This window comes from Ichthyophthirius multifiliis (genome assembly GCF_000220395.1).
Source record: "Ichthyophthirius multifiliis unplaced genomic scaffold scaff_1120509250387, whole genome shotgun sequence".
Classification (NCBI taxonomy): Eukaryota; Ciliophora; class Oligohymenophorea; order Hymenostomatida; genus Ichthyophthirius; species Ichthyophthirius multifiliis.
The window spans coordinates 6,794-32,415 of NW_004086786.1; the positions used below are offsets into that span (position 1 = coordinate 6,794).

The following is a 25,622-nucleotide window of genomic DNA, read 5'->3' on the forward strand; positions in this document are numbered from 1 at the left end:
TGAGAATATTATTAGTTTCTGCTTTAATGGAGATTTTTTCATTTTCGCATTCTTCGAATTTATTTTTCCAAATAGAAATTTCCTTTAAAATCTATTCTTTTTCTTTTTCTAAAATTAATTTTTTTCTAAAACACTAGAATTCTCTTTTCTTTTTCTTTCCAAATTTATTATTCATTTCTTAATTTTCGGATCTCAGTATCGTATTTTTTAGCTATTTAATCGTTTCTTTTTTGATATTCTTCATGAATTTACTATAAATTAACTAAACTTTTTTCTTATTATTCTATTAAAAGGTCCCTTTATTTTAATATCTCTCCTAAAGCTTAATACTAGATGTTTTTTTCCTATAATTAGTTATTTATTTATTTATAATTAGCATTCTCTTTCTCATATTCTTCGAGTTTTTATTAAATTTCATTAATTTTGATTTTATTAGAGTCTCCTTTTTTGATAAAAAGTGCTATTTTTTCATTTAAGATGTTAATTTCTTATTCTTTTTATTGTATAATTTACATATTGTCTTCTTTTTATTTAATTGTTATTTTTTATTGATTAATAATTTCATTAATTTTAGAATCCAAATTTTTATTTTTATCTAAAAGTATTTTATTATCCTCATTATTTTTGGTATAAGCCTCCTCTAATTTTTCATACTTATTTTTCTCATTATTTTTAACAAAAGAAATTTTATTTTAGAATTAATAGACAATAATTTAATTAACTTCATTTAAAAATTTAGCAAAATCATTAATTATTTCTTTACTTTTTTTTTCAATTTATTCATTTAGGAATTATATTTAATTATTAATGTTAATCTTGTCTAAATTTTAGGCTAAAATCTAATATTATTCAATTACTTTATTTAGTAAAGTCTTATTACTTTATCTTAATTATTCAATTACTTTCATATATCCTTCCTTTGTTTTAATTAATTAAGTTTCAGATTTTTCTTGTGTTTCTTTTATTTAATTTTTAAGTTTTTTTATTCCTCGTTTTATTATTTTATTTATTTTTCATAAAAATCCTTTATTTCTTATTCTATTTATTCGCTTTTATTTCCTTCGGTTAACATCTTGTTTATTTTTTATAATTCTTCATATTAAATTTTATTATTTTCATTTTCTTTTCTTTATTTTTCTATTTCTTCTTTTAAAATCTATATGTTTCTTATATTTTCTTATTTTTAATTTTCCATATTTTATATTAAATCTTAAATTTAATTATTTTAAGTATTACCATTTTCTTCTTCTTTTAAATAGCTTTTTTATAAATTATCGTTTTCTTCATTTAGTTTTATTATCTTCTCATTTAAAGATTTTATTTCTTAATTTAAAATAGATTTTTAATCATTTAATGTACTATTTTATTATTATATTATTTCATTTAAGTTTGTTACTTACTATGATAATAAGCTTGTTTGTTCTTTCAGTTATTAGATTTATTCACTTTATTATTGAATTTCTTATATTTTAGTATCTATTTATTAACTTTATTATTATATTAATTCATTTTATTATTTTATTTAATGATCTTATTATTGTATTTAGTCGTTTTTAGATTATATTTATTCATTTTTATATTGTATTTATTCATTTATTTATTAAATTTGTTCTTTTAATTATTATATTTATTATTAATTTATTTCTTAATATTATGTTTAATTTTCTAAATTAGTTTTTCTTTATCTAAACTTTAATTTTATTATATTATTTATTATTTTTCTTAAATAAACTATTCTAATTATTTAATTAAGTTTTAATTCTCTTATTATAATTATTATTTTTCTAATTAATATTTTTCAATTTAATTTTAAAAATTTTAATTTTCTCTTTAGCTTTCTTATTTATCTTCGAGAATTTATAAATATTTTATATTTAAATTATTTAATTCTATGTTTATATTTTATAAATCTTCATTTAATATAATATTTTATTCTTGTATTTTATTATTATTATTATATTATTATTATTATTATTATTATTATTATTATATTTATATTTAATTTAATTTTTACATGTCTTATTCTTTAATACTTAATTATAATTTAAGTTCTTTATTTATTTAATTTATATTTTCTTATTCATTATTTAATTATTTAATTTATTATTATTATTTTTATAATATATTGCTTTCTTAAAAATCATATTGTCTATTATTTTCTTCTTTTTTAAAATTAAGAATATGTTCATTTTATTCACTTTCTTTTTTCTATATTTAATTAATTAAATTTTATTTTTTTTAAATATCATCTTATAATAATTAAATATTATTTTTCAATTAATCTATTTCTTTATTTTTATCTTATTTAATATCTTATATTTCCTCAATTTTTTTTTTAATAAATTTTCTAATTTTTATATTTTTTCTTCATTTAAATAATCTTATTTATTTTGATTATTATTATGATTATTTAATTATAAATTATTATTATTTACTTAATATTAATTAATTTTATATTCCTAATCTTTAATTTAATCTAAAAGCAACTAATTTTCATTCTAAAACCTTTAACTTTTCTCCAATACCTATTAATAATCATTTTAAACTTATAAATTTTAACTACTTAATTCATTATATTTATTCAATATGTTTTCTTTTTATTCTAAAACTATAGTTTTTTCATTAAAAAGCAATTATTTTTCATCTTATAATTTTTATATTTCTATATTAAAATTTTCTTATATTTTTAATTTTTCTGAATTTAATTTTTCCTATATTTTATTTTTTTCTTCCAATAATAATTTCAAATTTATTTAAATATTTATTTCATCTTAAATTTTCTAATTTAATTCCAAAACCTATTTCTCCAAAATAAGTATATCTTCATTTTTTTTACTTATTTCTTCCTAAAACTAGTTAAAAACTTTCACCTTTTCCTCTTCATATTATTTACTTATCAGTATTTTCTTCTAATCCATATTTTATTCTATTAATCTAACTTTTTCATTGAAATTTCCTTCCATTTCTCTCAAAAGAGCTTCCTTTTATTCTAATTCTTTTAAAATATTCTTTTTTTCTTCTTCAAATATTACCCTATCATCATTTTTTAATACCTAACCTTTCAATATTTGAATTTCTTAATTCTTTTCGTCCAATTCTTTTTCGAATTATTTTTTTTTTTTTCCAAAACATTCAATTAATCTTTAAAATTTTCACTTTTTTTTTCCAGTCTTAAAATAATCTCTTCTTTTTCTTTTTTTATTTCTAAAAAATCCCTCATTTTTTAATCAAAATTTTACTCTTTCCACCCTTAAATTTTATTAAAATTATCTTTATTTTATTCTTCCAACTCTTCAATATATTTCTTATTTTATTAAATTAATTTTTCAAAAACACTGTTTTTTTCAATAACTTCATTATTTTTTAAACCTAAAACCTTATTCTTTTCATCTAAAACCTTAATTTTTTCCTCTAATTCATTTATTTTTTACACTAAATCTTTATTTTTCTCATAAACTTTCTATTATTCAATTATTTTAGATTAAAATTCTAATAATTTCCCTTTAAAACTGTTCATTTTTTCCATAAGTTGGTTATTTTCTTCAATGTATTTCTATAATTCACTATTTTTATTGATTAAAGTCTATTCCTAATGCAAAATATTCTCATTTAATTTAGAATTTTCTTTCTCTAATTTTTCCTTTGAGTTTTTAAGTTCGTTTCTTTCCTTTTCAATATATAAATCAATAAATCCTTTTAACTAAATATTAGTATTTTATTCGATTTCCATTTTCAATTTAATTTCTTCAAAATCTTATTATTAAATGAGTTTTTATAGAATAACCTAATAATTAAACTCTTCATTTATATTAAAAACCTCATCATTTACTAATTATATATTTAAAAAGCTTCTTATTTCTTCTTTATCTTTTTCAGAAATATTTTCAAAGGAAGAATTAAGATTTTCATTAATTAAATCATTTAATCTCTCATAAATTTTCTAAATAATTTTCTCTTTTATTTTTTATACAAAACTGCTTGTATTTTCTTTCAAAATGTTTCTAATGGCTTCATTTGATTTCTATTGTTTTTAATCTTTTTCATTTTATTATATTAATTTTTGTAAATCTTCGTTATATTATTTTATTAAACGAATTTATTCAGGAAGCTATTATTATTATTATTATTAATCTATTTATTAGAATACAGGTTCTTTTGATTTAGAACCTATACCTTTTTGGATAAAATTATTTATACCCCACATTTTATAATATATTGTTTATATTTTTATATTTTTAATTATAAATAAATTAATTTTAAAAAGATTTTATTTTAAAATTTATTTTATTTACGTGTAAAATTATTATTTTATAAAAAAATGATAAAATAGTTTAATTATTTAAAAAAAATAAATAAAAAAAATTTAAATATATAAATTTATATTTATTTAAATAATAAAAAAAAATATATATATTTTTATTAAAAAAATAAGATATATTTAATAAGTTTAATTTAATATAAATAGAAAAAATATATCTATAAAAATATTTATTATAAAAAAAAAATCATATTTATTTCTATATATTTTATTATTCAAATTCTAATTTAGTAGTAGCTAATATTAAAAATTTAAATAAGTAAATAAATATATAAATATAAATATAATATATATATATATATAATTATATATATATTTATATATATTTTTATATATATTAATACTTCTTTATGTTAATACTTTTTTTAAGGCTTTTTATTTTGTAACAGGATTTTCTCTATCATAGTCCTTTATACATTTTTAAAATTTTTAAATTAATATATTAATAATAGTATACCGTATCAAAAAACATTTAAACATCATCATAATTATTAATTTCCTATTCACCTTGATTTTTAAATATGAAATCATTAAAATCTTGCATAGGTAACATTAAAACAATTAAAGCAACAATAAACATAATGATATTATGAATGTCAAAGTATTAAAATAATTAATATTTAAAAAAAAAATTTCCAAACTTTTTTTAAAAAATTATATAAAAATAAAAGATATAATTAATTTAAATAATATATTTTAAAATACACAATGTAATAGAATGCAGTATTCAATCATTTCAATCATTTCAAATGTTAGTCCCTTTCCAATATTTTCTTTAACAGTTCTTCTATAAATAAGATTATATTTATCCGCAAAATAATAAATAATAATTCCTAAAATAGACCATAAAGTTGCCATAGGAATAGCAGGTGAATAAAAGAAGGTAAACCACATAGTTTTCATTACATCAGCATATCTTTTTCCCATAGCATAATCTGGATGTTCCATAAGTCTTAAAAATAAAATATATTAATATTTACATATATAAATTCATTATTACATATTAGCTTATTTTTAAGTAAGAGTAGATTTATCACCTTTAGCTAATTCTTTATTTCTTTAATAATTTTTAGCTATACTCCAAGGGTCAATAATCCATGCCAAACCTGGAATAATTGCATTATTAATAAATACAAGATATTCTCCTAGAATCATTCCTCCTCCAATTCCATAATAATTCTTGAAAAAGATAATTTCTACAAAAAAAGTAATCAGTGCAGTATTAGTAAATAATGAAAGAGTAAGTTTAATTGCAAAAGATATATTCAAGCTTGTTTTAGTAGACCATTTTTCCCTATCAACGATCTAATGTATTAGAAAAGGTAAAAAAACTTATTAAAAAGTACAATAAATAACGAAATAATAAATGATATAGACTTTATATATATAATATTATCATCATTTACTTTCTTATCCTTATTATGTAGTTGTTGTTCAAATAATTTCTCATAAGCATGATCTATCATTAAAGATTATAGATACGACAATAAAGCAATAACACTAAAAGTAAAAATTGTTAAAAGTAAAGTAGCTAAATTAGCAATTGTTCTAGCTATTATTTTCTCTTTTGTAGTTGAATGAATATATTCCCAGTCTATTTCAGCAGGTTCTGGGGCTTATTATATATATAAATGACGATCTTTTACATATAAAGAATCTTAGTATTTTTCCGAAGCACCTCCTTTGAAATAATTAACTAGTTTTTTGAAAGAATTAGTTTTATTATTTTATAAAACATCAATTTTTTCTAATTTTTTTTTATTAAAAAATAATAATAATAATATATTTACATTATTCAGTTTAAAAACAAATAATAGCCTATCCAGTAAATTTATTTGAATCATTTTCTATATTATGTTATAAATTATGTAATTAAGAGTGCAAATAATGTATTTCAACATCAATTTCAAGCACTTTAGGGTTTTTCAGATCAAAATTATCATTCAAAATATTTTATTTATCTTTAATCTTTTCATCTATTTCTTCTTCGAGTAATAAAATTTCCTTAATATCATAAACTAAAACTACTTTAGTAACCTAAACTTTTTTTCCCTATACTGATTCTTCTTCGAAAATTTTCTATATTTCCTTCTTTGTATTAGGGAGATCTTTAGGGATATTTGCCACAAAAACTGAATAATCTGCCGGAGTAACATTTTCTTCATCGACAACATTATCCATATCTTTTTGTTATTTTCGGAAATAAACAGTTAATATAAGTTACACAATCATAGCCAATAAAGACCATATTGCAAAGCTTTCATGACCTTACTAATTTATTATATTAGCTAAAGAATATTTCACCACACTATTTTCAACACAATATTCTATAAATTTCTTTTTCGGATGTTCTTTTTATTGTTCTGAATGCTTAAAGGCTTTTAAAGAAGATGAATGACAAAAAGTACCCTAGCTATGTATTATTATATTTGGAATTCCTTATATTAAGAATAAAAAGGTCAACATAACTACACAGTTCTTTAAATAATTATAAAATAAAGGAAATCCTGGTCCTAAAAAGCCTATATCTATTAAATTTACCCAAAGGTTTATTGGTTTTCGATTCTTTTTAATTTTTTTTTATTTTTTTTTATTTTTTTTTATTTTTTTTATTTTTTTTATTTTTTTTTTACTATTTCATAACCACAACATTAACAAATATCTTGAATTTAGTTTTCATCGCCAATTTCAGGTTTTGTTTCTCTAGATTTCTATATTAAAAAAAAAAATATATAATTTAAGTTTAATAAGTTATAATTAATTAAAAAAATTATTTACAGCATGTAATTTAGCTAAATCCCAATTTGGAGGTATTTTAAGATAGTCATAGTTATCATCTTAATAATAAATAATAAAAAAAAAAAAACATTAATTTTTTTATTTTTAAAATAATTTTTTTATACCATGATTATGTTACTATGAGTGCTTTTTTTTTCTATTTTTTTTAGAATTATAAGATTAAAGTGAAGCAGATTCAAATTTTTAAAGTAAAATAGGAGATTATTTATTTTATTTTTCTTCATCATTATTAAAAGAATGAAAACCTTATTATTTAAAAATAGTATATATAGATAAATGATTGAATATATATTATCATAAATACATATAATTAATTTATTTTTTATAAAAATATTTTACTTGCCTTATTTACTAAATTATTTTATGGTTTTTAAATTTATATTTAATTCATTAATATATATAAAAATATTTTTTTTTATTGATTTCTATATTGGTAAATAAAATTTAAATAATTTTATTTTATAAAATTGATTATAATTTTATAAAATAAAATTGATTATATAACTTAAAAATTTATTTTTATTTTCAATTAATTAATTAACTTAGTTTTTTTTAGTTAATTATTGAAGTAATGATTATTATTGTTAAACTTAAAAGAATTTAATGTTATAAATGAATAAAAAATAACGAATAGAGATGTCTTATTTAAATAAATATTTTTTTAAAAAATATTAAAATAAAATAGTCATTTTAAATAATTAATTTCGTTAATTAAAATAATAAAAGATAGTATATATCATTAAAAAAAGAAACATATAAACACAAATATTTATATATTTTTTTTTAAAAAAAAAATTAGATTATTATTCATAATTTATTTTTAATAATAATTAAAAGATTTAAATTTTGATTAAAAAAAAAAAATCAAAAAAAAAAAAAAAATGAACGATTAAAAAGCTTCATTATTAATATCAATAAGCAATGTTGAATTTTAAAGAGATTATCACTATTTTATTACATGTTAAATGGAAAGTGAAGGCGAGAAAGTAACAAAAATAAATATAAACTAAAAAAATCAAATAAAAATAGCGTAGAACCGATATTAGTGCATGTGTAGCAAATCCAGTATTTACAGCAAGCACATTTGTAATACCATTATAATAATAAAGAATAGATATAAGTGAAAAAATACATGTAATAATAAATTAAATAAATAGAAATAATAAAAATAAATCCAAAATTAAAAAAATAGTTTGCAGCTTTTGTTGTATTAGATAGAGGTGAAAATAACATATAGGAATTGCATTCAAAAGGTTAAGCAAGATTATTAGGAGAATGTAAATTAGAATTAGGTTCTTCGATTCCTGCTTTAATGGATTTTAGTGGAATCGGAATCCGCTAAAGTTTAAAGTTTTAAAGAATTTCAGGTGATAAAGAAGTTACAGTAGGTCGATTTATTGTCAATATAAAATTAGTCGTAATCTAAAAAAAAAAAAAAATTATTATAATTAAATTAATAAAAAGGCGGAATAAGTTATACCAATAACTAATTAAGATGATATAAAACCATTAGACAAAGAAGATATTTTCCATGAATTGCCTTTAGTTGACCCTTTTTTTGATTTTTAATGGCGAGTTAGAGTCGATATTAGATGTGGGGTTGATTTACCTTTAAATAGGGCAAATCCATCTGGCTTACCATCTCCTTTTGCAGGTTTTAGATATATATATATATATTTATTTTTATTTTTTTTATTTTCAATAGAGGTTGGATATACATTATATAATAACCAATAGCCTAACATGCAATAACTTTTTTTGACAAATATAGTCGAAAATAATAGACATCCAATATGGAATTCATAATTTTTACTTTCAAATCCTGAAGATATAACACGCTAAGAAGGATTCATATACATATGCTTCAGAGACCAATATATTTCTCAACCTTTAGACACAATATATATCCCTATATAATATTTAAGACCATTTATCCCAATAAATTTAGTATTATATATATATATATATATATATATATATATATATATATATATATATATATATATATATATATATATATATATATATATATATATTTACAGGAATTTTAAAGCCAAAATGTAGAATATGAATCAAAATCAAAATACTATATATCATTAACTTTAGAAGTTCCAAACTAAGAATCTTTTGTAGACGGTTTAGTAGATGTAATTATCCATAATGTCCATTTTGATCCACTTCCATATACAAACCGAATGTTTATAGTTATGACATTAAATGGTTATAATCCTTAATCGTAAAAAAAAAAAAAAAAAAAAAAAAAAAAAAAAAATAGTTTGTCTTTTATTCATATAGACTTAGACAGTCCATAAAACATTGCATAGAAAATTATGGAAAATTAATTAGAATTAAATGCCTGTTTTATATCTTCCATATTAAAAATCCCTCCATTTTAAATACACAAAACTTATAAAGCAGTTGCATATTTTACACTTCCAAGAAGTTATTTATCTAAACAAATCCTTTTTTTCCTCGCAGGAAAAGACGACTCAATCGCATGTCCACATTAAATGCCAAACGGAATTGCTGGAATGAGTTTAGAATAAGACGATACATTAAAAAAATTAATGTTTGCAAAAGAAAAAAGGGCTGCTTTTGTACCTTTATTGTGGAAAAAAGACACTAAACTATACCCTGTATTTTCCACTACTAAATGTATGTTAGAACTTGCCTGTTTTACATAAGAAGATTAAAAAAAAATACTATAAGCCGAAGGACTTAAATAACTAGAAGAATAATAAGGCGAAAACCCGAAAAATCCAATGGATACTTTAGCTGGTTATTTAGGTGTAAATGTACCCTAAAATATTGGAAATAACGAAAAATGGGGAATACTAGCCAAAGAACTAGCCCAAAAATAAGAAATTGTACACAGAATGATTAAAGATCTTGACGATAAATCTGAATCTTTAAAAATTACTGGTAAAACTATTAAAAATAACAATATTATTATATAACAAAATAAACAATAAAATAGGAGTCGAAATAGTAGAATTACGTCGATAGATAAAATTATTATAAAGCGAAAATGCTATATTAAGGAAAAAATTAAACCATGATGAATAAATAGAAGTCTAAAGTATAATCTAAAAGGAAATTTCAACCATGAGCATGGAATAATTAAGACAAAAAATAGTAAAACTAGCCACCGCATATAGAGACGAAAGAATAAGAAACGAAGATTTCGAAAAAGCCTTGAAAAAAACACAAAAAGATATATCAAATGCCCGCCAAATAGAGTATGAATTCGAGATTTTATAAAAAAAATAGCAAGATGCTCTAAAAAAAATATCTTCTTATTAATAAGAAATATCTAAAACAAGTTTACTTAAAGAAACAATAAGAAAATAAGAAAAAGTAATCGAAAAACTAGAAAAATTAATTGAGAATACACTCAAAGATACTCAAAATGCTCGAAAATATTAACTAGAAGCAGAAAAACTATAAACAGAAAATATTAATTTATAAATATAATTAAAAAATAATGCCTATGTAATAAATAATACATCATAAAATTAAGAAAATAGTTCCTTAGATATATATAAATAAGAAATAGTTAAACTCTAAAAAGTTATAGCGGATTTATAAGGATAATTACATAGTAAAAATCCATAAACAGTGTAAGATTATTAATGGGAAAATGAAAAAGTAGAATTTGAAATTAAATTGCATAAAGCCACTTCCAAAATTGAAGCTATGGAAGAAGAAATGCTTGAGAATGCTAAAAATTATGCAAAAGAAATTGCTTAGTTGAAATTAATTATTGCAGTAAATAATTTTATATATATTTATAATAATCCTTTTTTTTTTTTTGTATACTTATATATTTTATAGGAAAAATAAGCTATGTTAGATACTTTAACTTTAGGATTTTGATTTATATATATATATATATAATATTATTATTTATGGATATTTTAATTAAATTATTGTTTTTTTTTTCATATTGCTTCTAAAGTTTTTTTTTTTATAAAAAAAAATAATATTTTATGTTTTCTAATATAGTTAATAATATAAAATACGTTTATTTATAATATACTTTTTAAAAAAATATAAATAATAAAGAAAATAAAATATTAAGTTTATTAAAACTAAGCCTTAATTATTTTACTTGTTAATTAAATAATAACTAAAAATATTGTTTTTGTAATTATTATCAGTTAGAAGTAAATTCTTTTTTAGAAAACAATATTACTCTTAGTATTTATTATCCACCCTTTTTTGTGATCATTACTATGTTAAATGTTAATGCAAAAAAATTAACAAGAACTCAACTCAATCTTTTCACATAATAATTAAATTATTAATAAATTAAACATCGTTTTTTACAAAAAAAATTCTATTTTAAATTCTTTTTCTAAATTAAAAAACTAAAAAATGATTAAAAGCTTTTAAAACTGAAAATATATTTTAAATATTTAAATCAATTTTTTTTTTTTTACATATTTAGAATACTTTTAATTATTTTGCATTACAAAAAATACCTTATATAATTTTAAAAATATTTTATCCTTCAATCTTTTCTCACAAAATAATATAAAAAGTAACCCCTAAACTCCAAATATCGCAATACTCTCAATATTATAGATCATTTATTATTTAAATGGATATCTAATTTAAAATATCTACTATCTTTTTACTAATATTTATACAATGATATTAAATATAGTAAGAAAGTACAAAGAAAATCGTTTTTAAATTATTATAAGAAAATAATATACTTTCAGGTTTTAAATTTCTAAGTATTACTCCTAATATATTTAATTAATAAATATGTTATTAAGTTTATTTTTTTAAAATTACAGGATTATTAGTTTAATTATATTTAATTATCGACTATTTAAATATTGTTGAAAAAAAACTATTTTTTTGTTTCATATATTAGTTTATTCATAAGAAATATATTAATATCAATTAATATTAGTTTCATTTATTTTTTCTTGGAATTTAATTTTATGTATGTATATTTTTAACTATATTTTTACAAATTTAAAATTAAATATAAATGTATATGAAATTTTTTTGTTTAAAAAAATAAGGTTTTTATTCTTAATTTTTATTCAATAACTAATTATTAATTTATTAATAGTAATATATATATTTTGATTTAATATCTTTAATTTTATTTAATATTTTTAAACTAAATATTTTAATTTATTTATAAAAAATATAATATATTTAAAATTAATTTATATTATATTTATTTTCATATAATTTAAATGATATTAAAAATTTTTTAATATAAAAATAAAAGAAGAATAAATTTACAAATAATAAAAAATATAATATTTTAAAACAAATATATATTTTAATATATAAAATAATTTAATAATTTTTATTTTAATATAAAATAATAGAAAGATATAATTATATTAAAAAAAAAAATATATATTATAAAATGAATCAATTTTAAATTAGTATCAATTTCAATATAATTAATTTAAAATCTTATATAAAACATTATTTCACTAAAAAAAAAATATTTTTAAAGTTTCTTAGTTAACTTTATTATTTATATAAAAAATATCTATATAGGTTTATTAATTTAAAAAAAATAGGATATACGGGGAGTCGAACCCCGGTCGAAGGAATCAGAATCCTCAGTGCTAACCACTACACCATACATCCAGATTGCTAGAATTTATTGTACGAATTAATAATATTTATATTGTTTATCTAAAGTAATAAGGAAATAAACAACTTATATTTATTAAATTATAAAAAATAATATAAAAATATAATTAATATAAATAAAAATTAATATATAAAAATATTTTTGATTATAAATTTTTTTTGATTAAGAGTAAAAAAAAAATATTTTTTTATAATTAAAGTAAAAAATAATTATTTTATATAATGTAATTTAACTATTATAATGATAAAATAATTAATATTAATTTAATTTTTTTAAAATATAATATTTATAAATAAAATAAATAATTAAAAATATTAAGAATGTAAAGGATAAAGTTTATTAAATATATATATATAAATATATATAAATATATATTATATAATATATAATAATATATTTTAAATTTAATTTTATATTTATTTATTAAGATTTGATTAAAATAAATAATTATACAAAATAAATTATTATTATTTTATTAAATTTTAAATATAAATAATATACAAAAAATAAATAATAATAAATTTTATATATAATAATTTTTATATATGATAAATAAATTAAAAAAATATATAATAAATATTTATATAAATATAATACAATATAAAAATAATAAATATAAAAAATATATTTTTAAATATTATAAAAAAATAATGTAAAATAATTTACCTCTCTACGCAACATGTATATTATCTCCAGATGGAAATTCAGGAGTAAACGGCTTAGTTAAGCTTATTTAATAAGGAGATTATACAACTATAACGGCTACAATAAATGGTTTGAAAAAAGGTTTACACGGTTTCCACATTCATTAATTTGGAAATTTAACAGAAGGCTGTAAAACAGCAGGACCTCATTTTAATCCTTTTAACAGCACTCACGGAGGACCACAAGATACCGAAAGACACGTAGGAGATTTGGGAAATGTAGAAACATTAGAAGATGGATAAACTACTCATTTTAAAATCGTTGATAAACTTATTAAATTAGATGGATTAAATTCTGTTTTGGGAAGATCTTTTGTTATACATGCTGATTAAGATGATTTAGGAAAAGGAAATTTCGAAGATTCAAAAACAACAGGACATGCTGGTGCTAGATTAGCTTGTTGCACTATTGGACTTTCAGGTCCTTTCTGAAATCAAATTTTTTTCATACATATTATTTTAGCAAATAAAAAGAAATTAATATTTTTTATATATTTTTTTGATTTTTTTTAAAATATAATTAATATGTTTATTTATATAATTATGTATATGAATATGATTTTTTTCAATATTTATTATAAACATATATGATTTTTAAAGATTATCTTTATTATTATTATTATTTTAAAATTATTAATTAAACTTTTTTTTTAAATAAAATCTTATTTCAGGAATTATAAATTTTGAATATAAATATTAATTTATATTAATATATAAAAAATATTAACTTTTATAATTAATAAATAATATATATTGGTTTATAATATTCAATTTATTTTTAATTTGAATATATTTATGGACTATAAATTATTATTTTTTACATAATAAAACGAAATTTATAAAATAAATAAATAAAATATTCAAGTAAAGAAAATAAATTAAATTAAAACTATAAAAATCAAAAAAATTAATAAAAAAATAAATCAAACGAAAATACATTAAAATATTGAATAAAAAAAATATAAACAAACATAAAATATATATATATTTATATAATTAAAAAAAATTAAATATTCATAAAAAAAATAAAATAAAAAAATATATATATATTATATATGAAAAAAATAGATAATTATCAATTTAAATTACTTCATATAGTCGGAAAAGGTGCCTCAAGTACTGTTTATTTAGGCGAAAATACACTTACAGGCGAAAATGTTGCAATAAAAGTAATCGACTTACAATAAATAAAAGATGAATATACCTGGAGTTTAATTAGTCAAGAAATTTATATAATGCAGAAACTTAATAATAAAAACATAGTGAGATTAATAGATGTATATTAAACTCAAAATAACGCATATATAGTAACTGAATTATGCTAGGGAGGTGATTTAATTGAATATATGAAAAAAAATAAGAATAAAATTTCCCAAAAGGAGTCACTGAAAATAATTGAAAATATAATTTTTGGATTAGAACATTTGTTTATGCATGGGGTGATTCATAGAGATTTAAAACCCGCTAATATATTAATAAGCGAAAATGGAAACATTTTTAAAATTTCCGATTTCGGCTTTGCTAGAAAAATTGAAAATGAAGATTTTTTAATGAAATCTTTAGTTGGAACTCCCCTATATATGTCCCCATAGATTTTAAAAAGATAAAATTATACATATAAATGCGATATTTGGAGTTTAGGTATAATTTTCTATTAATTAATTTATGGCAAAACACCTTGGCCATCTAATTCAGTTATTGATTTGGTAAATAATATGTTCTAAATGCCTCTTTTATTCCCTTAATATGGACAAAACGGTGATTTAATAGATGAAAGCGTGAAAGAATTTATAAAAGGATGTTTATAATTTGAAGAAAATGAAAGATTTTCTTGGGAAGATATAATGAAGAGTTAATTATTTAACTAAAATAGAAAAAGTACAAAGAAATTAAATATAAAAAATAATAGTAAATTTTTATTAGAAAGTCCATATAAACAGACTTAATAATTATATGAATTAGAAGGAGAAAAAGAAAGAAAAAAATATTACAATAAAACTGAAGATAATTCGCCGTAAATATGTACAGATAATTAAAAAAGTACAAAAAAATAATAATTTTTAGACTAAAAAAATAAAATAAAAATAAGTAAAGATTTTCCAAAAAAAAACAAAATGATTAAATTATCAATTTTGGTAATTAATAATCACCTGCAACACCACCATTAACTTATATTAAAACAAATTAAGAAATAAATAGTTATAATCCAAAAAAAGACTTAATTTTAAATATAAAATATTCATAAGATAATAATAATAAAAACATAATAAATAATAATAGTTAAGAATAAAAATATAGAAAATTTTTTTAAGAATTTAAAACTTAAAGGTAAACTTAGGATATTAAAGGATAAAAAACAGTTTCGAAAATAATCATAAATAATAAAACGAATAAAAGTAAAACAGATATGAATTAATATAATAATAATAATAGTAAATGTAATAATAGTAAATGTTATAATAATAATAATACTAATAATAATAAATATAATAACAACAATAATAACAATAATTATAGCAACAATAATAACAATAAATATAGCAACAGTAATAACAACAACAATAATAATAACTATAATAATAATAATAACAACAATAACAACAATAATAACAACAATAACAACAACAATAATAATAATAATAATATTAACAATAATAATAATAATAATAATAATAATAATAATAATAATAAGCATTTAAACAAAATTTAAAAATAAAATAAGAACATTATAATTAGAATGCAAAATTTTTATAAGAACAATTAGGAAATATTATACGTACAGTTAAAATAGATTTAGGAAAATAATAAAATATAGCTAACAAATTATTAAATAATTCATCATTCAGAAATAATAGATCAGTCACCCCAAAAAAACAAATTAAACAACTTTTATCTAAAAAAAATCTAGCAAATCAACAGTTTAAAAATTTAATAAATTCGCTACTATAGCATTTTCAAGTAGTAGTTAGGATGAAAAGTAAAAGCAATAAAATTCAAATATTTTAAAGAAAAATAATTTTAATCCTTTTAAAACAACAGTTGATTAAGTAAAAGATTACAAAAAGTACAACCGAAATTCAAATTTAAGTAATTCATATAAAAATGTAAGTTTATCCCCTTAATCAATTCAAAAAAATAATATAAGCAAATTTAAATAAGATAACAAGAAAGAATATAAACAAGAAATCAAATAGGAATATTAATTAGATAATAAAAACGATTTTAAATAGGAATAAAAACCAGAAAATAAATAAGAAATAAAACAAGATTATAAATGCGATTATTATAAATCTGAAATCGATTATTAGAAATAATATGGAAATATAAAAATATATAAAAATTCTTAAGAATAATATCAAAAAGCATAAAATTTAAATCGAGAAAACACTGAAATATTACAAACAACTATAAATTATTTCAAATTTCTTATAAGTCTATATAAAATATTAACAAATTCAAATTTTGATAAAAGCTTTACTCAAAAATTTTTAGTTGAAAAAATCTAATTTCTTTTATTAAAAAACTGCTTTTCTAAATTAAGCTTTTTACATGAAAAAATGTGCTAAAATAAAGAAAATATTCTACTTTTATAAAATTGGGATTAATTTTTAAATTTCGGAAAATTTGTAGAAACATAAACTTAGTTTTTCCTTCTATTTAATGAATGTAAGTCTTTTTTAGAAAGCGAATATAATAAATTAAGTTCTAATTTTTTATTTTAGTAATAAGTTTTGACTGATATAAAATTTTAAAATGCCTTTACAAACTCAAATATTGATGATTTTGAATTATCTTAAATAATTCTAAATTTTTTAAACGTAATAATATTAAGTTTGAATGATAAATTAAACTTAAAATATAATAATTTCTCAAATAAAAATGATGTGGCTTCTTTTGAAATTCTAAATAATTTTTTAGTTTTATATGATATTCTAAAAATAAGTTCTGTTAATTTACATAATTTTTTTTAATAAATTAATTAATAATTTTTTAGTTTTATGACAAAATTTAACTAAACATATAATTATTTAGTTATTATGCTTTAAAAGCCAAATCATAATTAAATAGAAGAAGTTTATTTAAAAATATAAAATTTATGAAAAAATAAATATTAAAACAATTAATTAATGTATATAAAATTTATTTATTTATTAATTTTTTTTTTTTTTTTCTTTATATATATTTTTTTTATTTAATTTAATTTTATTAATAAAAAATATTTTATTAATTTATTTATTTTTAATATTTTATATATATTTTTTATTATTTTTTTATTTAATATTTTTTTTTTTATCATTATTTTCAATTTTATTTTTTTATTTTCTTTTTCTAAATTAATTATCTTTTCTTAAATGGTTTTTTTTATAATTTTATATTTAATTATATTATTTATAAATATATTTAATGAATTAATATATTTTTTATATTTATAATTAATTTTTAAAATTTATTATATAAGTCAATTAATTTTGAAAACATAAAAATTTATTTTATTATAATTTATTATATCATTCATTAAAATTAAATATATTTATTATTAAATTTTTTAAAAAATATTAAATTTTTATATTATTTTCATATTTTCATCCAATCATCTTATAAAATCTTTTTTTTAATAAAAAATTTAATTTAAAAATAAAAATAATTTTATAATACCTCTTTTGTACTTGGTCTTTAATCTGGATTTATATTTAAAGTTCTAATAATAAGGTTTTTTAAAGAATAAGAAATATCTTATTAGCAAAATTATAGTTAACCTTTTTTATTTTGGCATATAAATCTCTATCTGTAATTCCTTTAAAAGGAAAATTTCCTTAACACATTACATAAAGTAAAATTCCTAATGCCCAAACATCAGACTTTTATCCAAAATATTCAACTTTAGAAATAATTTCAGGAGCCATATAAGAAGGTGTTCCACAAAATATATTTAGTTTTTTATTATCTGGTATTTGTAAACTAAATCCAAAATCAATAATTTTAGCATTATTCATATTATCAAGCATGATGTTTTCTAATTTAATATCTCTATGAATAATATTTTTTTCATGGCAATAATTAATTCCTTCCACTATTTATTTGAATATTTTCTTTGCATTATCTTCTTATAATCTTTTTCTTGGTTATATTTTTAAATATTAATTAAGACTTATTTTCCCAATATATTCCATTATCAAAATAATTTACTTTATATAAATTAATTTTTTTTTTTTAACTAAAAAAAATACATTTTAATTATCTTATATTGCATAATAAAGTTTCATTATAGAATTATGTTCCATTTTTTTTAAAACTGTGATTTCTCTTTTTACGTTTTTCAATTTTTAAGAATCTAATAGTACAAATCTTGGGTAAATTTTCAAAGCATATTAAATAAAAGAATTTTTATTGGTTGCTAATTTAACTATTGCAAAAGAGCCTTTTCCTATTTCTTATTCAATCTTGAATTAATTAATAGTTATATCGAAATCCAAAAAATCTTAATAAAGGGGATTTCTTTTTTAAATTTATTATATTTCTACTTTGTTCGTTTTTTCTTTCAATTGACCTATCATAGTTTTGGTTTTTAAAGGTTTTTCTATATTTTTTTGATTATATTTAAATGTATTTAAATTTAAAGTCTTATTGTTCGACTTTAATTTAGGAGCTTAAAATAAATTTAAGATTTTTTATTTTAGTATGGTAAATAAAGATTCTTGACATTTAAATTTAATTAATTAGTTGATTTTAAAGTTTTATTTTGAAAAACATTATAAATTGCAATTGCTGGTTTTTCTATATTATAATTATAAATAAAATATTCTTTTTAATTATTATTTACTTATATTTTAGTTTGCTAAACATTTTATTTTTTCTCTAAAATTGGATTTTTATAAATAATATTATTATTTAATAGCTTTTTATTTTTTTCTATTATTTTTTTGTTTGCATTTTATTTTAAATCAGTTGGCTTTTTATTGACTGTTAATTTATTTAACTTACTAAATAAGTTTGTATGTGCTTAATTTCTTTCTTTTTTCTTGAATTCTTGTAAAAAAGCTCCAAAAGAATTCTTATTTATTTAATTTGCTTTTTCTACTTTTAATTTTATTTCTACTTTTTAAATCTTGTTAGCTTTTTAACTTTATTGAGAATTAAAAGATTCAAACTAACTAGATTCTATGTAACGAGTTTGTGTTCTTTATCTTTTAAAACCATTATTTTCTACTAAGTATTGTTAAGAATTTTGTTATTAAATTGATGATTGTGTCATAGCAAATCTATTACTTATATTTTCTGATCTACTTATAGTAGTATTTTAATTTGAAATAGATTTATAGGTATTATTATCTTTAAATAATTAATTTATATTTTAATATAATACTTTCTTATATAAACATTTATTTTACCAAGCTAAACTTTTGTTTGCACTTTTTTTGCTAAATTCATATTATCTAACTTTTATATTTTATTAAGATACTTTTAATAAGATTTCATTTTAATAATTCTTTCTTATTTTTTAAGTTTTGCTTTTGATTTTTTTGTTTAATAATTGATAATTTTTTTTATTTTTTTTTTTCGAAAGTTAATATTTTATTTAAATTTGTATTTATTTTTAAGTTAATGAAAAAAAAAAATATATATATATATATATATATATATAGATATAGACGAACTTGTATTATATCAATTTAAATATTTTATTATTATAAATTTATTTAATATTAATTTATCAACTATGATTAACAAAAAAAAAAAATTCTTTTCTTAAATGCTATAATTATTTTTTTCTTCTTTCATTTTTAATTTAACATCTCATTTATTCTTTTTTATATATAAAGTATTATTTATGTTATACTTTATTAACATGATACTTATTAAACCAGCTTGTATACAAACTGAATTTAAATTTCATAATATATAAAAATGAAAACAAGAATATTTATAACTAGAAATACTTAAAAATTAAAAAATATTTCTTTACTAAATATAAAATACATATTTTACAGTCTTATTCTCAGACTTTATATAACTCACTCTTTAATAATACCAATTCCTAATAGCCTTTTTTTAACGTCTTCATAGAGTTGCATTGAAATAATTTTTTCTTTAATAATATCATGTATATTTATTTCCTACAATGCTAATCCAAAATCAGTATTATATTTTATAACAAGGCAAATATATTAATAAAGATCAATTAATCTAATTAAAAACTCAATAACCATTCCTTACTCTCTGCTCATTTAACAATTATCAGTAATCTTAACCATATTAATAGAACATTATTAATAAACTTAAGTTAGGAAATCTCTTAAAAATCCAAATATATAAAAATAGAAATTTTTGCTTTCAGAATATAAAATTTCGACATTTTCCACATTAAAAATATTATTAAAGTTAGCATTATTTTAAGCCAATTCTTTAAATACAGCGTTTTCACGAAATTTATTTTAATTACTTTAAACAGTACTCATAATATGGGTATATAATTATTATATTGTATTAATAGTTTAATTAAAATTTTCTGAATTTCTAATTTCTTCCCAATTTTTAATTTTGAGAGTATTAATTTTCATATCAATTTACAAAACTTTAAGAATATAAATTTAAATAAGAAGGTGTTTATTCAAAAGAAAAACTAGAAAATCAAACATATTTTAATCTTAAATTTAAATTATACCTTTAATGTTAATTTCGGCTTAGTTTTTTAAAAATCTAGAACATTTTATTAACATAAGCATTTTAGATATTAACTCATTATTGTGTTCTGGCTTTATATTATTATGATTTGTGTTTAAAATATTTTTATTTAAATTAAAGTTATTCTAATATATGTTACTTCCTTCAGTTTTTAATTTTGTATGTAAATCTCTTTTAAAAGGAGATATAGAAAGGTTTTTTTAATCTTAAATTTTTTATAAACTTTAAGGCGAAGAATAATAATTATTATTATTTTATATATTTTAATTTTATAATTTAGACATACTTTGTATATCAATAGTTTATCGAGAAAAAGGTTTTTAATATGTATTAATATTCTATATCTATGTATCACATTCATTAATTTGATTGATTTATTTTTATTATTATTATTATTATTATTATTATTATTATTATTATTATTATTATTATTATTATTATTTTCGTTATTATTTATATTAATATTTATATTTATATTATTATATTGATTATTTTTTATTACTTATTAATATTATTTTTATTCATTATTTTATGGTTCAATTTTAATTTATACACAAGTTTTATTTTTATTATTTTTTATTTTATTTTTAAATTATAATTCTTCATTTACCTCATTATTATCATAATATTTTATAATAGGAATTTCTTAATATTTATTGTTTAAAATATAATTCTCTTATTTTGTTTAAGGTATTTAATTATTTTAACGATCTTTAGGACTTTATTCTTTTAATTTTTAAATCATAAATTTATTATAATAATTAAAAAGTGAAAATGTGCATAATTCCTAAATCGTAAATCTTTCATCCTCCATAAATTTAAGACATTTTTAAATAAAGAATATTAATTATGATGAAATCTACACATTTTTAGGAAATTACAATGGAAAATTACTTATTTTGAAAATCAAATCCACTAAATTACTAGCTGGCCAAGGTGTATCACCATAAGCTAATTCATAAATTATAATTCCAACACTCCATACATCACTTTTTGAGGAATATTGATTTTTATGAAGAATTTAAGGTGACATATATAAAGGTGTACCAACTAAAGATTCCATTAACTAATCTTAAATATTAGTTAACTTTTTCGCAAATCCGAAATCTGTAATTTTGAAAACTCCGTCATTTATCAAAATATTTGCTGGTTTTAGATCTCTATGTATAATACCATGATTTGCAAGTTCAAATAATCCACTTATAATTTAAGATATAATACATATAATCTCATTTTCCGCAATTTTTTTTTCTTTTTCAAAAGTTCTCTCAAGTCGCCTTAATTGCAGAATTCTTAGATTATATATGTGTTGTTTTCAGTTTAAAATACATCTAATAATCTCACTATGTGTGGATGTTTTAATTTCTTCATTATATTTATTTCTGATTATAACATTTTTTGAGAATATTCAGTACGTAATAAACGCATATCTACAGCTTTTATTGCTACTGGCTAGTTTGTTTATTTATGACGGCCAATGTATACTGTACCTTGTGAACCTTTTCCTATGCATGCATTTGTGGAAAAAGCATAATTTTATATCTGTTTATTGGGTTAGAGATTTTTTAGTAATTCCATTTATTTTAATTTATTTCTTGTTTTTATTTCTAAAATTAATTACTTTTATTAATTTTTTAGTTTAATTATTTTTATTTATTAATTATTAATGAATTATCAAAGTAATAATTACTTCTATTAATATTTTATGCTTTTTTTTAGTATAATTTAATGATATATATATAGACATATGGTTATTTAGTCAAATTTTTTATTTTTAAAAAAATCGAAACATATTAATTATATTAAGATTTATATCTAAAAAATTGCAATTATGGCTTTTGCTTTTTTTTTACTTATATCGACTAAAAATATTTATTAATTAAAATAATTTTATCAAAAGAATTATATAAAAATATTAAGATATTATTTAAATTAAATATAGAAATTTATTATATTTACTTTTTATAAAAAATATTGATTTTTTTAAAAAAATCATATTTAATTTAAATATATAATTAATATTTCATCACAATATTCAGTTTTTTATTAATTATATAATATTTATTTTTTATATTTACTACATATCATCATTATATTTTGAATAAAATATTTATCTCTTTAGAAAAAAATAATAAAAAATTCAACCTATTCTTATCAAAAAACATACTTTTATAAAAAATATATGTAAAAAGCAAATAAATTTTCAAATTACAAATTTTAATCGTTAATATCTTAATAAAATAAAAAGAATATTAATTTTTATACTTTTATATATTTAATTGATGATTAAAAAAATTATGTTTATTTTTAAATTTTTAAATTTAAAAATATAAATTCTTATGCAAGTGTAAAAAGAAATAATATTAATTTAAAATATTTTAAGTATTAAAATATAAAAAACATATAATTAATTTTAATTATAAAATATTTATACATAAAATATATAATGGTAGTAAAATTATGTATAGTATAATAATAAATATATATGTTTTTAATATTTTTAAAAAATAAATTTATTTTTATATATTATCATTCATTTTTATATAAATATTATATATATATATTTAAATTTTTATAATTATTTATGTAAAATTATCGGTTTGCTTTAAAATATATTATATTTACTTTAAATATTTTTTTCAAATGAAAATTATTTTTATATAATAATTTTAAAAGAAATAAAATTAATATTTTTTTAAAAAATTATTGAAATTATAATTTTTTAATTTTCTATTGTTAATTTTTTTTTTTTTTATATAGATTAATATTATTTTTTTTTCATTTTTTATTTAAAAATATAAAATATTTAATATTGACTAAACTAATAAATTTTTATATTAATTTAAAATTTCTAAAAAAAAAAAGCAAAACAAAAAATATTTATTCATTATTTTCAATTTTAATTAATTTTTTACTTTTTATTATTATAAATTATATTGATTAAGGAATATTTTTCTTCTAATTATCTTATTTTAATAATTAATATAAAAATATAGAAAATTAATTTATGATTATAAAAATTATTTTTAAATTCAAAGTCTTTTTTGTATTATTTTTATTATCTTATAAATTTTAATTTTGATATTTTAAAATTTTATATAAAATAACATGTAACAATATATATTAATAATAATAAAATATAATAAATATTTTAACAATTATTACTAGTTTGTGTTTAATAAAATAATTTATAAAATTTTTAATTATTTACCCTTAACCTTAAATTAAAAAAATATATTATTATGTTATAAAAATAAAGAAACAAAAAAATATATATATATATTTTAATTTATATTATAAAAATTATTAAAACATTTATAATGTAATATTTTTCTTTATATTTAAATCTTTTTATAAGATTAATTATTCTATTCTATATTATTTAATTTATAATTATAATTTTAATTATTTTTTATTCAGTTTTTTTTGTTTCTTTATTTTGCTTAAAAAATATATAAAAAAATTAATTTATAGTGCATTAAAAAAAAAAAAATATATTTTCCCATAAATAAAATTTTTTTGATAGTATTATATTATTAAATAATTCTTAAATGCTAAATTAAGAAGTAAAAATTACACTTATATTTTTTAAAAAATAAATAGTAAAAAAGTATATTTAACATTAATAATAGATAAAATAAAATTCTTCAATTTTATAAAATTATAATAATAAAAGACAATTAAAAAAAAATTTAACTAAAAAATAAATGCAAGAGTGCTTCAACTATAATAATCTTTATGATACTTAAGAATAATTTTATTAAATAAATGTTTTCGGTATATTAGATGAAAGTATCGATATGATAGAATTCGAATATACTAAATATTAGTAAAAGTAAAATTAAGAAAAATAATAATTACTTGATTTTTACTAATCTTCACAATACTAGAATTCTTCTTCCATTTAAATGAATAAAAACTAACTTTTAGAAGAAATACCATTATAAAGTGGTTAAGGCCTTATTCTATAAATGGAAGGTTAAAAAGATGAAGACTTATAATTTTAGGAAGAAATAAATATTTTTGATAATGAATAAGTTTATATATGTTTTGATGAAAACGATATTCCTCAATTTAAAGAAAATTCTAATAGCATATTTGTCTTAATATCTTAAAATAAATAGGTTATAGTCAAAAAAGTAATAGAGAGCTTTGAAGATAATGTATTTTTAGTCTCACTATATTTAAGTTAATAATAAAAACCTTTAAAAATATTTTCTTAATGATAAAAAAAAAATGTAAATAATATATATTTTTGTAACGTGTAAATACATAAAAAAAATTTAATTATAATTTAATTTTAATTTTTTTATAAAAATAATTTAATGTTTAAATTATTTAATTATATGTATAATTTTTGCTTTAATTATATTTTCTAATATTTAAGTTATTTAATTTAATTTATATAAAAGCTATTTTATCAGAAATTATATAAAATAAATAATTCAAATTTGAATGAAATATTTAATTATATATATAATAA

At 16.7% G+C, this 25,622-nt stretch overlaps 5 protein-coding genes and 1 non-coding gene across 6 annotated transcripts, besides 50 other annotated features; 3 read left to right on the forward strand and 3 right to left on the reverse strand. All coding sequences in view use genetic code 6, as the record gives it.

The window, feature by feature from the left end:
• Nucleotides 1-1,429: 1,429 nt before the first annotated feature.
• Nucleotides 1,430-1,518: a microsatellite.
• Nucleotides 1,478-1,643: a microsatellite.
• Nucleotides 1,592-1,660: a microsatellite.
• A 110-nt stretch (nt 1,661-1,770) lies between these two features.
• Nucleotides 1,771-1,804: a microsatellite.
• A 134-nt stretch (nt 1,805-1,938) lies between these two features.
• Nucleotides 1,939-1,990: a microsatellite.
• Nucleotides 1,939-1,999: a microsatellite.
• Nucleotides 2,000-2,057: 58 nt separating this feature from the next.
• Nucleotides 2,058-2,115: a microsatellite.
• Nucleotides 2,116-2,643: 528 nt separating this feature from the next.
• Nucleotides 2,644-2,720: a microsatellite.
• Nucleotides 2,663-2,726: a microsatellite.
• Nucleotides 2,727-3,356: 630 nt separating this feature from the next.
• Nucleotides 3,357-3,408: a microsatellite.
• Nucleotides 3,370-3,415: a microsatellite.
• A 4-nt stretch (nt 3,416-3,419) lies between these two features.
• Nucleotides 3,420-3,460: a microsatellite.
• Nucleotides 3,461-4,398: 938 nt separating this feature from the next.
• Nucleotides 4,399-4,441: a microsatellite.
• Nucleotides 4,442-4,533: 92 nt separating this feature from the next.
• On the reverse strand, nt 4,534-7,508 carry IMG5_070910 (hypothetical protein; the record flags this gene model as incomplete). Its single annotated transcript, XM_004036703.1, has 9 exons — nt 4,534-4,726; nt 4,776-5,270; nt 5,319-5,623; nt 5,725-6,014; nt 6,109-6,883; nt 6,952-7,029; nt 7,097-7,155; nt 7,222-7,362; nt 7,457-7,508. The coding sequence occupies 9 exons, from the start codon at nt 7,506-7,508 to the stop codon at nt 4,534-4,536; spliced, it is 2,388 nt and encodes a 795-aa protein (XP_004036751.1).
• Nucleotides 4,579-4,633: a microsatellite.
• Nucleotides 4,586-4,656: a microsatellite.
• Nucleotides 6,885-6,947: a microsatellite.
• Nucleotides 6,885-6,948: a microsatellite.
• Nucleotides 6,892-6,949: a microsatellite.
• Nucleotides 6,893-6,947: a microsatellite.
• Nucleotides 6,893-6,948: a microsatellite.
• A 70-nt stretch (nt 7,509-7,578) lies between the features above and the next one.
• Nucleotides 7,579-7,630: a microsatellite.
• A 368-nt stretch (nt 7,631-7,998) lies between these two features.
• On the forward strand, nt 7,999-11,076 carry IMG5_070920 (hypothetical protein; the record flags this gene model as incomplete). Its single annotated transcript, XM_004036704.1, has 9 exons — nt 7,999-8,103; nt 8,147-8,251; nt 8,310-8,534; nt 8,582-8,771; nt 8,823-9,064; nt 9,160-9,337; nt 9,413-10,039; nt 10,095-10,885; nt 10,952-11,076. The coding sequence occupies 9 exons, from the start codon at nt 7,999-8,001 to the stop codon at nt 10,991-10,993; spliced, it is 2,505 nt and encodes an 834-aa protein (XP_004036752.1). The 3' UTR covers nt 10,994-11,076.
• Nucleotides 9,069-9,153: a microsatellite.
• Nucleotides 9,356-9,389: a microsatellite.
• Nucleotides 11,077-11,160: 84 nt separating the features above from the next.
• Nucleotides 11,161-11,193: a microsatellite.
• Nucleotides 11,194-12,206: 1,013 nt separating this feature from the next.
• Nucleotides 12,207-12,250: a microsatellite.
• Nucleotides 12,217-12,256: a microsatellite.
• A 136-nt stretch (nt 12,257-12,392) lies between these two features.
• Nucleotides 12,393-12,429: a microsatellite.
• A 244-nt stretch (nt 12,430-12,673) lies between these two features.
• On the reverse strand, nt 12,674-12,745 carry IMG5_070930. Its single transcript has one exon. It is a non-coding gene; the product is annotated as a tRNA-Gln (tRNA).
• Nucleotides 12,746-12,829: 84 nt separating this feature from the next.
• Nucleotides 12,830-12,887: a microsatellite.
• Nucleotides 12,845-12,891: a microsatellite.
• Nucleotides 12,892-12,903: 12 nt separating this feature from the next.
• Nucleotides 12,904-12,968: a microsatellite.
• Nucleotides 12,914-12,975: a microsatellite.
• Nucleotides 12,976-13,025: 50 nt separating this feature from the next.
• Nucleotides 13,026-13,066: a microsatellite.
• A 26-nt stretch (nt 13,067-13,092) lies between these two features.
• Nucleotides 13,093-13,149: a microsatellite.
• Nucleotides 13,096-13,149: a microsatellite.
• Nucleotides 13,150-13,237: 88 nt separating this feature from the next.
• Nucleotides 13,238-13,380: a microsatellite.
• Nucleotides 13,266-13,306: a microsatellite.
• Nucleotides 13,278-13,364: a microsatellite.
• Nucleotides 13,335-13,374: a microsatellite.
• Nucleotides 13,381-13,402: 22 nt separating the features above from the next.
• On the forward strand, nt 13,403-13,888 carry IMG5_070940 (hypothetical protein; the record flags this gene model as incomplete). The annotated part of the gene is made up of 1 exon (XM_004036705.1): nt 13,403-13,888. The coding sequence occupies one exon, from the start codon at nt 13,403-13,405 to the stop codon at nt 13,886-13,888; it is 486 nt and encodes a 161-aa protein (XP_004036753.1).
• Nucleotides 13,889-14,147: 259 nt separating this feature from the next.
• Nucleotides 14,148-14,203: a microsatellite.
• Nucleotides 14,204-14,511: 308 nt separating this feature from the next.
• IMG5_070950 (protein kinase domain protein) lies at nt 14,512-17,195 on the forward strand (the record flags this gene model as incomplete). Its single annotated transcript, XM_004036706.1, has 2 exons — nt 14,512-15,307; nt 17,179-17,195. 2 exons carry the CDS (start codon nt 14,512-14,514, stop codon nt 17,193-17,195), a joined length of 813 nt encoding a protein of 270 aa, XP_004036754.1.
• Nucleotides 15,870-16,147: a microsatellite.
• A 398-nt stretch (nt 17,196-17,593) lies between the features above and the next one.
• Nucleotides 17,594-17,733: a microsatellite.
• Nucleotides 17,620-17,725: a microsatellite.
• Nucleotides 17,673-17,743: a microsatellite.
• Nucleotides 17,695-17,747: a microsatellite.
• Nucleotides 17,716-17,778: a microsatellite.
• A 54-nt stretch (nt 17,779-17,832) lies between these two features.
• Nucleotides 17,833-17,894: a microsatellite.
• Nucleotides 17,867-17,913: a microsatellite.
• A 126-nt stretch (nt 17,914-18,039) lies between these two features.
• IMG5_070960 (protein kinase domain protein) lies at nt 18,040-19,011 on the reverse strand (the record flags this gene model as incomplete). Its single annotated transcript, XM_004036707.1, has 3 exons — nt 18,040-18,061; nt 18,113-18,642; nt 18,673-19,011. 3 exons carry the CDS (start codon nt 19,009-19,011, stop codon nt 18,040-18,042), a joined length of 891 nt encoding a protein of 296 aa, XP_004036755.1.
• A 1,061-nt stretch (nt 19,012-20,072) lies between these two features.
• Nucleotides 20,073-20,105: a microsatellite.
• A 1,408-nt stretch (nt 20,106-21,513) lies between these two features.
• Nucleotides 21,514-21,672: a microsatellite.
• Nucleotides 21,673-23,854: 2,182 nt separating this feature from the next.
• Nucleotides 23,855-23,919: a microsatellite.
• Nucleotides 23,920-25,622: the final 1,703 nt, after the last annotated feature.